Consider the following 16,536-nt stretch of genomic DNA (forward strand, 5'->3'; position numbering starts at 1 on the left):
ATTTCCCTTGTTCTGATTCGCTCAACAACTTCCTCACATCCTCAAGGCACCAAGGCAGGCAGGTGATGAAGGAAGTTTCCAAGGATTTGGAGCACCAAAGATTTCCCTCTGTGTGCACAGTAAATAACCAGGAGGTACACAAAGAAATCAGTATGCAGAGAAAGTGCTTCCAGTAACTTAGAAACTAACATTTGCCCCTTGATTTGCAGGCTGATTGGGAGGAGGCAGTATCATCCACATGGCCTCAGAAAATCAGAGCCCAAAGGAACCTACAGGTTATCTAGGCCAACTATCTCATTCTAGGATGCACTGAGGTCCAGAAAGACTAAGAGAACAGTCCATCCACCAGCTGAGCGGGGACTAGGATGCCCAAGTCCTCCAGACCCAGCTCAGAGCTGCTGACAGTTCCATGATGACAAACTCTGAGGCTCTACCGTGCATGTACATATTGATTTCCTTCAAAAAAATAGTTGAGGATTATATTTGATGACTGAGGGTTTCAAGTTCAGTATTCTTTTCACTCCAGCACCCCTGAGGGACAGGAGCCATATCTGATTCATTTCAGTTTCCCCTACACTTTAAATAAATGCCAAGTCCAGGTAGGGAAGCTGACTTTGGGGAGGGGCTATCTGCACTAGCAATCCTACAGTGTTTATAATTGAGAAGACTCTTGGCAACCAAATGATTCTACTTGCACTTCAAAATCCTGCTCAGGCATGGACTACACTGTAAGCATGTGCTAAAGCTTGGTGGAATTTCAAATTCAATGTGACTGGTTACACAGCGCTTTACAGATGCCTATATGTGTCTAACACATTAAAATCGCATTTGTCTGAACTATAGAAATACTAATGGAAAGGACCATGCATTAATTTACATAAAAATTCTACATGCAGAGTGTGTGTGTGTGTGTGTGTGTGTGTATACATATACATATATATGTGTGTGTGTGTGTGTATATATATATATACACCTTCCATCTTATTTGATCCTAACTGTAATCCCAGGTCATATGAAATACAGGGATTTTCATCCTTATTAGCCAGATAAAGAATCTGAGGCACAGAGAGGCTGAGCAAGCCCAGTTAGCTGGTCTCCAGGATTTTCAGAGGTAACTTGGAGACTCACCACAGAAATCAGGTGTCCTCCAGTCAACGCAGACCCCATTGGTCCGACAGAGGTGGGCATAAGAGGCGATCACCTCACACACTTGCTCCTGGTGGCAACTGTCCTGCTGGCAGATGGCATAGAATGTGGCTGGAGCCAGGACCTTGTGGCATTCAGCAAACAGTGGTAAGAGGAGGACCTGGCAGTGGGAGCTGTCGGGGACAAGACACTGCTCCTCCAGGATGGGCTGGCACATCTGCCCTGGCCGCTGCACAGTCCATTCCTGAACAAGTGTTTTCCAGTCTGTGGTGACTGTGCCATCCCTCAGTATGAAGTCATTGGCTCCGTTCTCATCACAGATCCCTAGAGAAACAGAAAAAAAAAAGATAAACTGAGTGGCCCTGGATACAAAAACATTGATGCCAGAGACGGGCCATTCTTCATCCTCACCAGAATCTGACCCTTGCTACTAGACCCTGAAATATAAGCATCCAAGAGCCTCAGAGTAGAGCAACTAAGGTTTATAAATGTATAGCAGGGGGAGAAGAGGAGTTGACAAAATGTTCTTACCACAGAGACCATACGTCTTTGAAGCAAAAGTCTTGGGGCTGAGCTGCAGTTGGAACTCATTGTTTTGTGGAGTGAATGTGAAGATGTGACCAAGATGATTGAATCTGACCTCATGCATGATGGCACCATAAACGTTGACTTCCATGTTCCCACCCACGTAAGGAACAGAGACCAGTCTCCCATTCACCATCACCTGCACAAAGAAGAAAGCTCATCTGTAGTCCTAGCAATGAGGAATCCTAGGTTTTTAGGGAAGTTACTGAGAGTTCCTGCACATTCATCACACTCAACTGCAACATTAGCCACAAACCTTGATATTTGTCGGCAGCTCTTCTAAGATAAAGAAGAGCTTGACTAGAAAACAGAGCTTGAGTTTACAGAGCTTGACCAGAAAACAGGCTGTTATAATACTGTATGGGTGGCCATGCACCAAGAACCTGAAAGCCTGGAGATTAAAAGGAACCTTGAGTCTATGTGACTCAACAGAGAAGGGCAATGCCTTTAAGACAGGCTGGGAAAGTCGCCTTATTGCCAACTCATCAGAGCAGTGTCTCCAGGAGCATCTAGCAGCTGTGTCCAACCCTTTGAATGCAAGGACATTTTTGCTTCTCTGTGGTGGTGGATATCAGAAAATTATGCCCAGACCTTTTTTTTTAGCTCATCAGCTATCGTTAGTGTTAATGCATTTTACGTGTGGCCCAAGACAATCCTTCTTCCAGTGTAGCCCAGGGAAGCCAACAGGTTGGACACCGGTGTTTTAATGGGACCACTTTAAGTCTTCTTTGTGTGTATGTGTACCACTAGATGCTCTTTCTTGAACAGCCCCACCATATAGCACATCAAACACATTAAAATGTACTCACATTCCACAATGAATATAATTTTGCTGTAAAATTTTTGGAAGGATTTTTTTATCATTTTGATTTTTTAATTTTTGGCTATGAGTTACTCACTTGATATATGACTAGCTAAGATTTTTCTGCAATTATTGTTCAAATTCAGGAATTCTTGCAAAGTGAGAAAATCTAGCCTACAAGTTGTTTTCACACAATGAAATATTTATGATTTCTACATGAACAAGTAAAGAAGTTGGCATAATGTAACCTTTTGTAAGCATTTAATCAATCATATATATATGTATGTATCAGTTTTGCAGTTTTCTTTTCAAATTTTGGAGCCTGACGTTTTATGTAGGCCTTAAATATTTTCAAAAGACCTAATTTAGGCTGTAAATGTTTCCCTTTGGAAAGCTTACAGGGCTTAGGCATTGGACTCATAATACCTCCCAAGTAAACAATCCTGATGCCAATCCCAATTCTCCACCAGTGCCAGAAACTGGCACTAAATTCACAATTTTATGCTATCTAAAAGTGATTCCGTCTTGCACATCTGAGCCCGGAACAACATGAAATCACGCCAAGACAAGAGGATGGCAATAAACCCCTCTAAGAAAGTGGTACTCCTCTCCTCTACTTAAGCAGAAGGCAGAGCTCCTAACAAGAGCATCAACTAAAACCAACTGCCACCAGGTCCACGTGGTTTTCCTGACATTCTATTGCCTTGCCACAGATCCACAGAAAGTACTTCTCACCTCCATGTCACTGTGCAGCTCGACGGAGAGGGCACTGTGCTTCACCTCGATGGATTTCATGCAGCCCTGCCTTGCTCCAGGGCTGCAGGCACCATTATGGAGAATCACCTCCAGGTCCTGCTCCTTGTTTTGAAATAGGACATAAGAACAGCTGCCAGTCAGCTTGAAATTCTGCCCATCAAACGTCACGATGTGCCGAGTGGAGCTGCCTGTGCACACGCCTGGACAGGGAGAAGCAGAGGATGGATGTGACATTATCCAAGCCCCCATGCCTACTACATGCAGACAGGCAGGTGTGACCAAGTTGCACACAGATAAATACAGCAGAGAACGGAACAGGCCCTTTGAGGTCATATAGACCAATTTCCTCCTTGTTTACAGATGAGGGAACTGGGGCTCTGAGAGGTAGAGAGGTTTAGGTAAGTAACACTTGGCCATCAAATATTTTCCTGGAGAATGTTACATAAAATGTGGCAAATTATAGAACCACACTTCTAAAAAATGTAAATGTACAGTGTGAATAATCCATTCTACAGGGATGCCTTGGCCCAGAAAACAAAGTTAAGTTCCAGGGACGTTATAACTCGTTGAAATTAAGAAAAGCTAAGCAAGCTATGAGCTCATGATCTCATTGTAAAGAAAATTCACCTAAAGACACATGTGTCCTTTCAGCTGCCAAGTGACTAAGGTAATGGTACAAGTGACCATGTTGACTTAATCCCTTAAGAGATCGCACATGAGAAATATTTCCAGAGCCAAAAAAAAAAAAAATGGTTGAGTCTCAATGCTCCCTCATTTGACCCTGAGTCATTCACATAATCGGCAAATTCTCAAGATTCCTATTAAAACATTATTGGTGAATACTAATCATTTTGCACCTACATAAGATGATTTGATAAAAATCCTCACATTGAAGGCACCACCACCATAAATGATTTGAAAGCTAATCTTGGACCTAAGTAAAGTTGGAGATAAGCTTTCCAGACAAACCATGACCACATCTACAATGGCAGGTGAATACATGCCCAAGAGCTGAGACACCGATTCGGTGGAGCAGGGAGGCCCCACTAACATCCCTCACTCATAGCCAAGCCTGAGCCAACCTCTCCCTATGGGGGTTACTGTCAAGCAGCACAACCACTGACAAATGACGGGTCTGGAGGCACCATCAGAGCTAAGCAGCCTCCCCAGAAGTTCTACTAAAAATCCCCTATGTCCTTGAGCAGTCAGTCATTTCTAAGTGACAGTACTGAATACTACTGGCTTACTAACATCCATGCTGCAAGTGATCCCCAACACGCAGCTGTTGATATTGTCACGTCAAGGAGTCAGCCCAACTGCCATAAGGATGGAATAAATCACAAGGCAAAGAAATGGTTTTAGCTCACACAAGGCAAGTTAGTGAGAATGGCTCTGCCCACCCTAAGATGAACTGTGACTGTGTAATGGGTACTTTACAGCCAGAGAAACTAGGGGTTGGTTTCTGTTTCACTTGCTTGCACTGTGACCTTGGATCAGTTACTTAACTTTACTGATCCTCTCCTATCTCCTCTGCATAATAGGCCTATAATCGATACCTTCTAGTATTCTTTCTAGTATTCTTGTGAGAATTAGTTGCAATATAGATGAAATGCCTACCTAATACTGCACGACTCACATGTGCATGTTTAACAAACAGATCTCCAAATCTTTATGAATAAGCCACAAAATAAATTCAATAGTTCATAAATTGCTGTATTGTAGGTATATTAAAACTTGAGGTCCCTCCATCTCCAGAATACCAAATTACCTCCCAACAAACCATCACATTATACTCCAGTTTAGTGATTAGTTTTAATGAGCCATATATATTAACACATTCCAATGTTCAGGACATAGAGAAAGTTAGGCCGAACCAATTAAAAATTAATACATTAGAGTTATATAACAAAATGTTACTGCACAGTTATAAAATATTATCACAGAGTAAAGTATATCACCCATAAATATCTCCTGAAATCATTTTATCTCATCTCTCTCCTTTTCTTCAACATCTTCTTACTCATTATCTTTCCAAGTGACAATACAAATATTTGTGATTGAATATTATATTAAAACTTTTGGCTGATTGTCAAAATGTAACGATATCAGATACTAAAGTGAATTGTTAGCAAAATGCAAATGTTCAAAAACACATCCAGGTAGCCAAAGTGGGCCCTAATACTTCAGCTATTAATATTGTCAAGTTGGCCAGGCGTGGTGGCTCACACCTGTAATCCCAGCACTTTGGGAGGCTAAGGCAGGCAGATCACAAGGTCAGGAGATCGAGACCATCCTGGCTAACATGGTGAAACCTCAACTCTACTAAAAATACAAAAAATTAGCCGGGCATGGTGGCAGGCGCCTGTAGTCCCAGCTACTCGGGAGGCTGAGGCAGGAGACTGGCATGAATCCGGGAGGCAGAGCTTGCAGTGAGCCGAGACTCCAAGACTCCATCTCAAAAAAAAAAAAAAAAAAAAAAAAAAAAAATATATATATATATATATATATATAGTCAAGTCAAGGAGCCAGCCCCAACGATCATGAGAATAAAATAAACCACAAGGCAAATAAATATGTAGGAAGATATATATCCTCTGAACACAATGAAGAACAGTAAGAACAAATTAAATTACTATGAAAAATAGCATGCCTTCAGCATAACTAGAAAACAAGAAAATACCCAAATTTTATTTATTTTTATTTTATTTTATTTTATTTTATTTTTCCAAGAGGAGTGTCACTCTGTCACCAAGGCTGGAGTGCAATGGCACGATCTCAGCTCACTGCAACCTCCGCCTCCCCGGGTTCAGGCAATTCTCCTGCCTCAGCCTCCCAAGTAGCTGGAATTACAGGCATGCGCCACCACAGCTGGCTAACTTTTGTATTTTTAGTGGAGACAGAGTTTCACCATGTTGGCCAGGCTGGTCTTGAACTCCTGACCTCGTGATCCATCTTGACCTCCCAAAGTGCTGGGATTACAGGCGTGAGCCACTGCACCCAGCCAAAAACATCCAAACTTTAAATAGCTGTAAATAAAGTAAAAAAGAAAAAACACCAAATCCCACCTAGCAAAAATCCCTCATCCTCTAGCTGTTAGCCTTTGTCATGAGCAAGGACAATCCAAGGAAAACTGAAAAGAAGAGAGAAGAGAGTGGGCAGCAAGCCTAAAATTTCTCTATAACCACCACTACCACCAGAAAGAAAAGCCCATCCTAAGGGCAAAAATATTTTAAAGTATCCCAACAGACCACAGCAGGTGCTAAAAACACACGCAATATTTGGTGACAACCTGAAAAGCATAGTTTCAAGGGGGCTGGGAGCAAAAAGAAATGGAAAGGTGCTTGGAAAGTGACTGGAGACATAAAAATAAAGCAAACAGGAAAGTCAGGGTCCAGAAAAACGTGAAAAATCAGAGGCCACACAATCCTTCAGGATCCACATGTACACACACACACACACACACACACACACAAAAACACACACACCACTAAGGAAATGACTTTTCTATACTAATAGAAAGGAGGGTCATTGAACCAGAAATCTTTCAAAACCCAAAATTCACAAAATGAACAGAAGATTAAGCAAGTCTATAAAAGCTTCTTCAAAAGATCAGAAAATGAGAACCAACACTCCTCATCTAATGAAAATTCCACAGAAAGGAAAAAACAAAAAACAAAATGTTATGACATAAAAGAAAACTATGAGACAATACTCAAAATGAATTAAATATACTCGAACATCTGCAAAAATAAAAACCACCTTGCATCAGAATTTCAAAAACTAAGAAGAGAAATGAACAAAGACAAGAATAAATAAAAATAGAACTCAGTGAACTTGGTGGGGGTGGGTAATAAAAGTGCAAAGTCAACTCTGAAATAAAGACTAAATTATAAGTACCCAAGGAAGATGACATCAAAATAAAAATTTAATAAAGAGCATCAGAGAAAAGCAAAAAAACCAATCAAGAGAATGAAAATGAGTTAATGAAGAAAGTATAAACATCAAAGAGACAGTAATGAAAATGTAAGACAGGAGGAAAAATGGAGTCTTAAAAGAGAAAACAAAACAATGGAACAGAACTAACACTTAAAGAATATAACTCATGAAAACATTCTGGAAATCAAAAAAGAACCAAATCTATGTATGGGAGTCATGTGCCAGATGTCCGGAAAAATTAACCCAAAACAGTCAACTCTGAGACATATTACAGTACACTATTAGACTTCAAACATAAAAAATTTTCCAGGCCTTCAGGCAAAAAGATCAAATAATTTACAAAGACAAAAGAATTATATTGGTATCAATTTTCAAAAGCAATATACAAAGCAAGGCAACAATGGAGCAGCATTTTTCAGAAATTTAGTGAAAGAAAATGTGAATCAAGAATTCTGTATTCAGCCAAGGTGCCCTTCTAGCATCAATACTATAGAAAAACAGTTTTAAATACATAGGAATTAATGGAATTCTGTACCCATAAGCCCTTCTTAAGAAATCTACTAGAGGGCCAGGCGCGGTGGCTCACGCCTGTAATCCCAGAACTTTGGGAGGCCGAGGCAGATGGATCACGAGGTCAGGTGATGGAGACCATAATGGCTAACACGGTGAAACCCCGTCTCTACCAAAAAAAAAAAATACAAAAAATTAGCTGGGCATAGTGGGTGGCGCCTGTAGTCCCAGCTACTCGGGAGGCTGAGGCAGGAGAATGGCGTGAACCCGGGAGGCGGAGCTTGCAGTAAGCCGAGATCGTGCCTCTGCACTCCAGCCTGAGCCACAGAGTGAGACTCTGTCTCAAAAAAAAAAAAAAAAAAAAAAGAAATCTATTAGAGAACATTTCCTCCAACTAAGAGATGACTAGGAAATGTTAACAAAAGAACTAAAGTGAGCATTTTTATTTATATAGTCATAGATCTAAAACTAAAACAAAGGAAGAATGGAAGACTAATGTGCAAATGTTATATGCTGTGACAAAGTAGAAATAATGGAACTCGACAATGGCAGGAGAGGGGAGGGAACAAGAAAAGTTAGAATAACCTCATTGATTGTTGGATAGCCACAGGTAGAAGTTAAAGAATGCTATTAAAAACTGAAAAACTGATTAATGAATGCTTAGATTTAAAAATATGGGCCTGAAGGCATTTTAGAAAGGTATAACTTCAAAGGTAATGACAGGAACAAAAGCATAAACCTTCCTAGACACCAAATACTTAACATATCACCACATTTATAAATGAAAAATATACAACAAACAATTATAAAATATAATGACGAAAGAAGATCAAACACAAGATGGCAATAAATGAGAATGGGCTTAACTTGTCTACTAAAACAAAAAGGTTTTCAATTCGACTCAAAGGCAAGACCCAACTATATGCTATATAACTAAAATTCAGAAAGGCTAAAGTAAAAGGACAGACAAAGGATATCAAACAATAAGAAAACAGGGATGGAGATTTCAATATCAGACAAAGTAAAATGCTAGCCAAAAAAAAGATTAAATGTGACTAATAAGAGCATTCTGAACCGTATAATTCACAATGAAACCATAACAGCTGTGAATATCTACGCACCAGACAACACAGCAACCATCTTCATAGAGCAAAAACTATAGGAGAAGCAAGGAGACATTGGTAGACAAACTAATAACAGGATACTTTTAGACATCCCTTTCAGAACCAGATAGATAAAATGGGGAAAAGGTAAGTAAGACTATAGAAGACATAAACATTAAAATCAAAATATGTAGTTCTCATGGAGGGGTGGCAGGAAGAGAGCAAGGGATCTCAAACTCTACACCCTGATAATAGAGAATACACCTTCACAAAAATTGATCATGTATTAGATCACGAAGAAAATAACAGTAACTTCCACAAAGTAGAACTATTACAAATACTCTCATCAGTATAGTAAAATTAAAAACTTTTTAATTATTGTTTAAAAAGATCTTTACACTTGGAAATTTTTTTAATTTATGATATAAATCCTGGGTGAAAGGGACAAAAAAAAGAGATAGTACAGAATTTCTTTTGAAAATAATGATAATAAATATACTACATATCTGACTCATTGGGATACATATAAAGTGATCCTAGAAAAATTCCTAACAGTAAACATTTCTGTCAATAAAAATAAAACAATGAAAATGAATGAAATTCCCAGTTCCAATTAAATAGAAAAGCACAAAAGGTAAACTAAAAGAAAATTCAAGGAAAGAAGTCATAAAATAGCAAGGATAAAAGCAGAAATCAATAAAGTAGAGAATATAAAAACATTAAACATAATTAATAAATTGAAATCCTGATTTTTAAAAACATCCAGAAAGACAAATCATGAGTTAATTTGATCAAGAAAAAAGATAATAGACATGTATATAAATTAACAAATGACAAAAGAAAATCACTATTTAAAAAGAATTTTTAATATTATAAAAGATTACTGTGAAAATTTTACTTGTACCCTAGAGTATATACAAACAAACAATAAACAAAATTTTAATTTAAAAAAAAGACTACTTTGAAGACCTCTATACGATAAATGTGAAAATCTAGATGAAATGGATAAATTTCTAGGAAAATGGAGATTAACAAAATTAACTCCTGTAGATAAAAGACAAATCTTAAGCACACCAATTTACATGGAAGAATTAGAGTAAGTTAGTAGGAATTAAAGAAAGTTACTCCACCAAAAAAAAGAAACAAAAAACAAAATACCAACCCCAAATGATTTCACAAGGAAATTTTCCTAAACTTCCAAAGACCTGATAGTCCCGATGCTCCATAAATTGTTCCAGAGTACTGAAAAGGAGAGAAAACTTCTTAAAGCTTTTAATGAAACCAGTTTTAACACCAATATCTTAACCAGATCAAGACAGTATTCCCCCCGCCACAAAAAAAACAAAAAACAAAAACAAAAAAAAAAACCTACAGAGTGGGAGACTGGGAAGATGGTGGAGTAAGAAGCACCAAATATCTGTCTCCCCACCTAGACAACAATAGCATTGGCAGAATCTGTCTCATGTAGTAAATCAACAGAAACTATCCCTGAGAAAGACCAGATGGTAGACTTACTAAAGAAAGACTTTAAAACAACTGTCTTAAAAATTATCAAAGAGCTAAAAGAAGATGTAGATAAAATCAAGAAAATGATGTATGAACAGAACGGAAATTTCAATAAAGAAATTGAAATCATAAAAAGGAACAAAAAAAGTTCTGGATATTATTGTAATCTTAGTTGGTGACTTCACTTTTTGTTTTCTACATGGTTTAAGAGACTAATGCATTAAAATTTATATATGTCTATGTTTTTGAACACACAATGTATAAAGATGTGATTTTATGACATCACTAACTGAAAGAGTGTGGGGATAGAGCTGTATAAGAGCAGAGTTTTGTCTGTTACCGAAGTTGAGCTGGTATAAATTCAAAGTACAGCGTTATAACTTTAGGATGTTAAATGTAAACCCCATGGTAACCACAAAGAAAATAGCTATAGAATATACACAAAAGAAAGGAAAAGGAAGTTAAAATGTTTCACTACAAAAAAAAAAAAAAATCAACCAAACACAAAGGATGACAACATGGATGAACCTTGAAGACATTATGCTAAGCAGAATAAGCCAGTTCCAATAGGAAAAATGTACAATTCCACTCAAAAGAGGTGCTTAGAGCAGTCTCATTCACACAGACAGAAAGCAAAATGGCGATTGCCAGGGGCTGGAGGAAGGGGGAAATGGGGTATCATTGTCTAATGAATAAAGCATTTCAGTTTTACAAGATGAAAGAAGTTCTGGCAATGGATGGTGGTGATGGTTGCACCACAATGTGGATTTTCTTTCTCTTTTTTTTTGAGACGGAGTCTCGCTCTGTCGCCCAGGCTGGAGTGCAGTGGCGTGATCTTGGCTCACTGCAAGCTCCGCCTCCCGGGTTCACGCCATTCTCCTGCCTCAGCCTCCCGAGTAGCTGGGACTATAGGCGCCCGCCACCACGCCCGGCTAATTTTTTGTATTTTTAGTAGAGACGGGGTTTCACCGTGTGTTAGCCAGGCTGGTCTCGATCTCCTGACCTTGTGATAATGTCACTGGATATATACTTAAAAATAGTTAAAAGGATAAATGTTATGTTATATGTATATTACTGAAAATTTAAATAAGTAGTGTTAAAATTGCAGACCAAAAGTACTTATGAATGTCAAAACCAACATACTAAATAAAATATTACCAAACAGAATCCAACACCACATTATGAAAATAACAAACCATACATAGCCAAGTGGGATCAACATTAGGAAATTCCTTCAAATAATATACCATACCAATATATTTAAAGAAAAAAAAATCAAGAGATTATCTCCATAGATGCTGAAAAAGCCTTCACCAACACCAAAATTCCACAATCACTCTTGACAAAAAAAACACTCAAAAATGAGAATTGAGGGATACTTTCATAATATGATAAAATATATGATAACGTGTGTGCACGTGTGTGTGTGCATGTGTGTGTGTGTGCAAGATAGTCCACTGCTATCCAACATTGTACTAAAAAGTTTATTAATGGAATTATACAAGAGAAATTAATTGGAGGCACAAAAATTGACAAAGAAGAAAAACAATTCTATTTGCAAATGATACACCATCATACCCAGAAAACCCTAGAGAATCCATGATAAAACTAACTCAATAATAAAAGAATTCAGTAAAGCTATAGGATATGAAATTAACATATACAGATATATATATGTTATATATATAGCTATATAGATATACGTTATATATATAGATATCAATACCCTTTATATACACAAACAATAAGTAGTTAAAGAACATAATGGAGAAGAAAAAAGTCTCATTTACAATAGCAGCAAGGAAGATTCAATACTTAGAATAAACTTAGCAAGAAATATGCAAAAACCAAATGAATAAACCTTAAAACACTTCTAGAAGACAGACAAGTCAGCTTGAATAAGTGGACAAACTTGTTCTTGGATAGGATGATTTAACATCATAAAAATGCCAGTTCTCCCAAAGTTAATGTATAAATTTAATGCAATTCCAATAAAAATACCAACAAACTTTTTATGGAGGTAAACAAGTTGACACTAAAGTCTATACGGAAAAAAAAAACATAAATAATAGCCAGGAAAACATTTTAGAATAAAGCTATGCGGAGGTACTAGCCCTACCAGACAATAAAACATACTATAAAGCCTTTAATGACAAAATATTAGAGGTATTTCCTCTAATTAAGACAGTGTGGTAATTAAGACAATGTGGCTTTGGTATATGAATAGCTTAACAACAAGTGGAATCAGAAAAAAATTCAGAAATAAGCCCATGCACATATGAAAATTTGATTTATGATTATTATTAAGTGTTATCTCACATCACTGGGGCAAATATTGACATGTCAATAAATAGTACCACAACCTATATCACAGATAATGAGCTAATAGTTCCAATATTTAAAATAAAGAATAAGATTAAAACCCAATGGAAAGTAGAAATAATGAACAAATTTAGGGAAGAAAAGAGACATCCAGCTTCAAGAAGCCTAAAAGACTTCAACTAGAATAAATTTAAAGAAGTCCACTACAAGATATATTATAATAATTTGTCAAAAGTCAAAGACAAAAACAGAATTTTGAAAGCAGCAAGAGAAAAGCAACTTTTCATATAAAAGGGGGCCACAATGAGACTATTAACAAATTTCTCAGCAGAAACCTTACAGGCCAGAAGGGAGATGGATGATCTATTCAAAAGAAAACACTGGGCAGCCAAGAATACTCTCTCTAGCAAAACTGTCTTTCAAAAATGGAGGGGAAATAAAGACCTTCTCATGTGCACAAAAGCTGAAAGAGTTCATCACCGCTATACCTGCCTTATAAGAAATGCTAAAGGGAGTCCATCATGTTGAAATAAAAGAATGCTAGGCAGCAACATGAAAACATATGAAAGTTAAAATTCCTTGTAAAGGTAAATATATAAACAAATATAGAATATTTTAATACTACAATGACAACGTGTAAATCTTAGAATTCTGGTATAGTACTTAAAAGACAAAGTTACTATCACTATAAAAATCAGTTAATGAATACACAACATTAAAAAATATAATTTGTGACATCAATAACATAAAGTGGGGGAGAGGCAGTAAAAGAGTAGAGTTTTTGGGTGCAATTGAAATTAAGTTGTTATAAGCTTAGAATAGACTGTTATAAGTATAGGCTGTTTTATGTAAGCTTCATGGTAACCACAAAGAAAATATCTATAGAAGATACACAAAAGGAAATGAGAAAAGAATCAAATCTCATCATTACCCAAAAAAAATCAATGAAACACAAAGAAGGGCAGTAAGAGTAGAAAAGAGGGACAAAAAAGCTACAAGACTGACTGAAAATAATTACCAAAATGGCAACAGTAAGTCCTTCCCTATCAGTAGTTACTTTAAGTATAAATAGAATAAACTCTCCAATCAAAAGCTATGAAGTGGCTGAAATGAATTTTTAAAAATAAAATAAAACAGCCAGGTGTGGTGGCTCACGTCTGTAATCCCAGCACTTTGGGAGGCTGAGGTAGGCAGATCATGAGAGATCAGGAGATCAAGACCATCCTGGCTAATATGGTGAAACCCCGTCTCTACTAAAAATACAAAAAATTATCCAGGTGTGGTGGCACGCGCTTGTAGTTCCAGCTACATAGGAGGCTGAGGGAGGAGAATCACTTGAACCCGGGAGGCATAGGTTGCAGTGAGCCGAGATCGAGCCATTGCACTCCAGCCTGGGCAACAGGGCAAGACTCCATCTAAATAAATTAAATAAATAAATAAATAAATAAATAAATATAAAACAAGATCCAACTATGTGCTGTCTACAAGAGAGAGACTCACTTTGGATTTAAGAATGCACATAGGTTGAAAGTGAGAAGATGGAAAAAGATATTTCATGCCAATGTTAACTAAAAGAGAGCACAGGTAGCCATACTTAGACAAATTAAACTTTAAGTCAAAGATGGTCACAAGAGCCAAAAAAACGGACATTATATAGTGATAAATGCATCAATTCACCAGGAAGATATAATTATAAATACATTGCACCCAACATTAAAGCACACAAATATAAGAAGCAAATGTTGACAGAAGTGATGATAAATATAGAACAACATAATAGTGATTTTAATATATCACTTTCAATAATGGATAAAAAATCCAGACAGAAGATCAATAAGGAAACGGAGAACTCAAACACTATGGCCCAAGTGGACCTATCAAACAAATACAGAACATTCTACCCAACAACAGCAAATTATACATTCTTCTCAAACTCACATAGAACAGTCTCCAGAATAGTTCACATGCTAGCCCACAAAACAAATCTTAACAAATTTAAGGAGACTAAAATCATACCAAGTATCTTTTTTGACCACAACAGAATAAAATGAGACATTGCTAATAGAAATAATTTCAGAAAGTTCTCAAATATGTGGAAATTTAAAAACACTCTTGAACAACCAATGGGTCAAAGAAGAAATCAAAAGAAAAATCAGAAAATATTTTGAGAAAAACAAAAACTAAAGCACAACATAGCAAAGCTTATGGGAAACAGGAAAAGCAATAAAAGGAAAGTTTACAGCAGTAAACGTCTACAGTAAGAAAGATCTCAAACAACCTAATTTTACAACATAAGGAACTAGAAAATGAATAAACTAAGCCCTACGTTAGCAGAAGGAAGGAAATAATAAAGATTTGAGCAAAAATAAATGAAATATAGAATACAAAATATCAATAGAATTGGTTTTTAAAGGTCAACAAAATTAACAAATCTTTAGCTAGATTAACCAAGACAAAAAAAGATTCAAATAAATAAAATCAGAAATAGAAGAGGTTATATTACAATTGATAGCACAGAAATAAAAAGGTTAGTAAGAGACTACTATGAACAACTACACACTAACAAATTGGATAACCTAAATAAATGAATAAATCCCTGAAACATACAACCTACCAAGACTGAATGATGAATAAACAGAAAATCTGAACAGCCCCACAATTAGTAAGGAGATCAAATTAGTAATCATAATCTCCCAACAAAGAAGAGCTCAGATGCTTTCACTGGATAATACTACCAAAGATTTAAAGAAGAAGAAAATGCCAATCTTTCTCAAACTCTTCCAAAACATTGAAGTGGGAAACCTGAAGCCAGAATTACCCTGATACCAAAGCCAAAGACTTTACATTAAAAAAAAACTACAAGTCAATATTCCTGATGAACATAGAGGCAAAAATTCTCAACAAAATGATAGCAAACTGAATTCAACAGCACAATCAAAGGATCATACACTCTGACTGAGTGGGATTTATCCCTCAGATGGGAGAATGGCTCAACGTCTAAAAATCAATAAATGTGATACATAGCATTAACAGAACAAAGGATAAAAATCATACTATCATGTCAATAGATGCAGATAAAGCATTTGTCAAAATTCAAATACCACTTCATGATTAAAACATTCAACAAACTAAGAATAGAAGGAAATTACCTCAACAAAATAAAGGCCATTAATGAAAATACCACAGCTAACATCACACTGAATAGTGCAAAACTAAAAGCTTTTCCTCTAATCAGGAAGACGGCAAGGATGCCCACTCTCACCACTTCTATTCAACATAGTACCAGAAGTCTTAGCTAGAGCAATGAATCAAGAAGATACAAACATCACCCAAATCAAAAAAGAAGTAAAATTATCTCAATTTGCAGATGACATAATCTTATGTGTAGAAAACTCTAAAGATTTCACCAAAAATTTGTTAGCAAATTCAGCAAAGTTGAAACAAATTCAGTTGCAGAATACAAAATCAACATACAAAACCATCTGTTTCTATACACTAACAATGACCTGTCCACGTGAAAAACAATGAAGTTGGACCTTATATCATACACAAAGTTAACCCAAAATCAAACTTAAACACTGATACGTAAAACCTGAAATTATAAAACTCCTAAAAGAAAACACAAGAACTTTGCAACATTGGTCTTGGCGACGATTTCTTGGATATCGTTGCCAAAACAAGGCAACAAAAGCAAAAATAGACAAGTGGACTACATCAAACCAAAAAGCTTCTGTGCAGCCAAAGAAACAATCAACAGGGTAAAAAGGCAGCCTACAGAATGGAAGAAAATATTTGCAAACCGTACATTTGATAAAGGGTTAATATCCAAAATACATTAGGAACTCATACAACTCAATAGCAAAAAAAAAA

The 16,536-nt window shown here is 36.6% G+C and overlaps 1 protein-coding gene across 1 annotated transcript in view; it reads right to left on the minus strand.

The window, feature by feature from the left end:
* VWF (von Willebrand factor) overlaps positions 1–16,536 on the minus strand; it is a 175,656-nt gene that overhangs the window by 42,852 nt on the left and 116,268 nt on the right. Inside the window, exons 35-37 of the mRNA XM_054442726.1 lie at positions 3,269–3,489; positions 1,678–1,870; positions 1,129–1,470 (exon numbers count right to left, since the gene is read on the minus strand). Coding sequence (XP_054298701.1) covers positions 1,129–1,470; positions 1,678–1,870; positions 3,269–3,489 — 756 coding nt within the window. The remainder of the gene's footprint in view (positions 1–1,128; positions 1,471–1,677; positions 1,871–3,268; positions 3,490–16,536) is intronic.

The sequence above is a fragment of the Pongo pygmaeus genome, chromosome 10 (genome assembly GCF_028885625.2).
Source record: "Pongo pygmaeus isolate AG05252 chromosome 10, NHGRI_mPonPyg2-v2.0_pri, whole genome shotgun sequence".
Taxonomy (NCBI): Eukaryota; Metazoa; Chordata; class Mammalia; order Primates; family Hominidae; genus Pongo; species Pongo pygmaeus.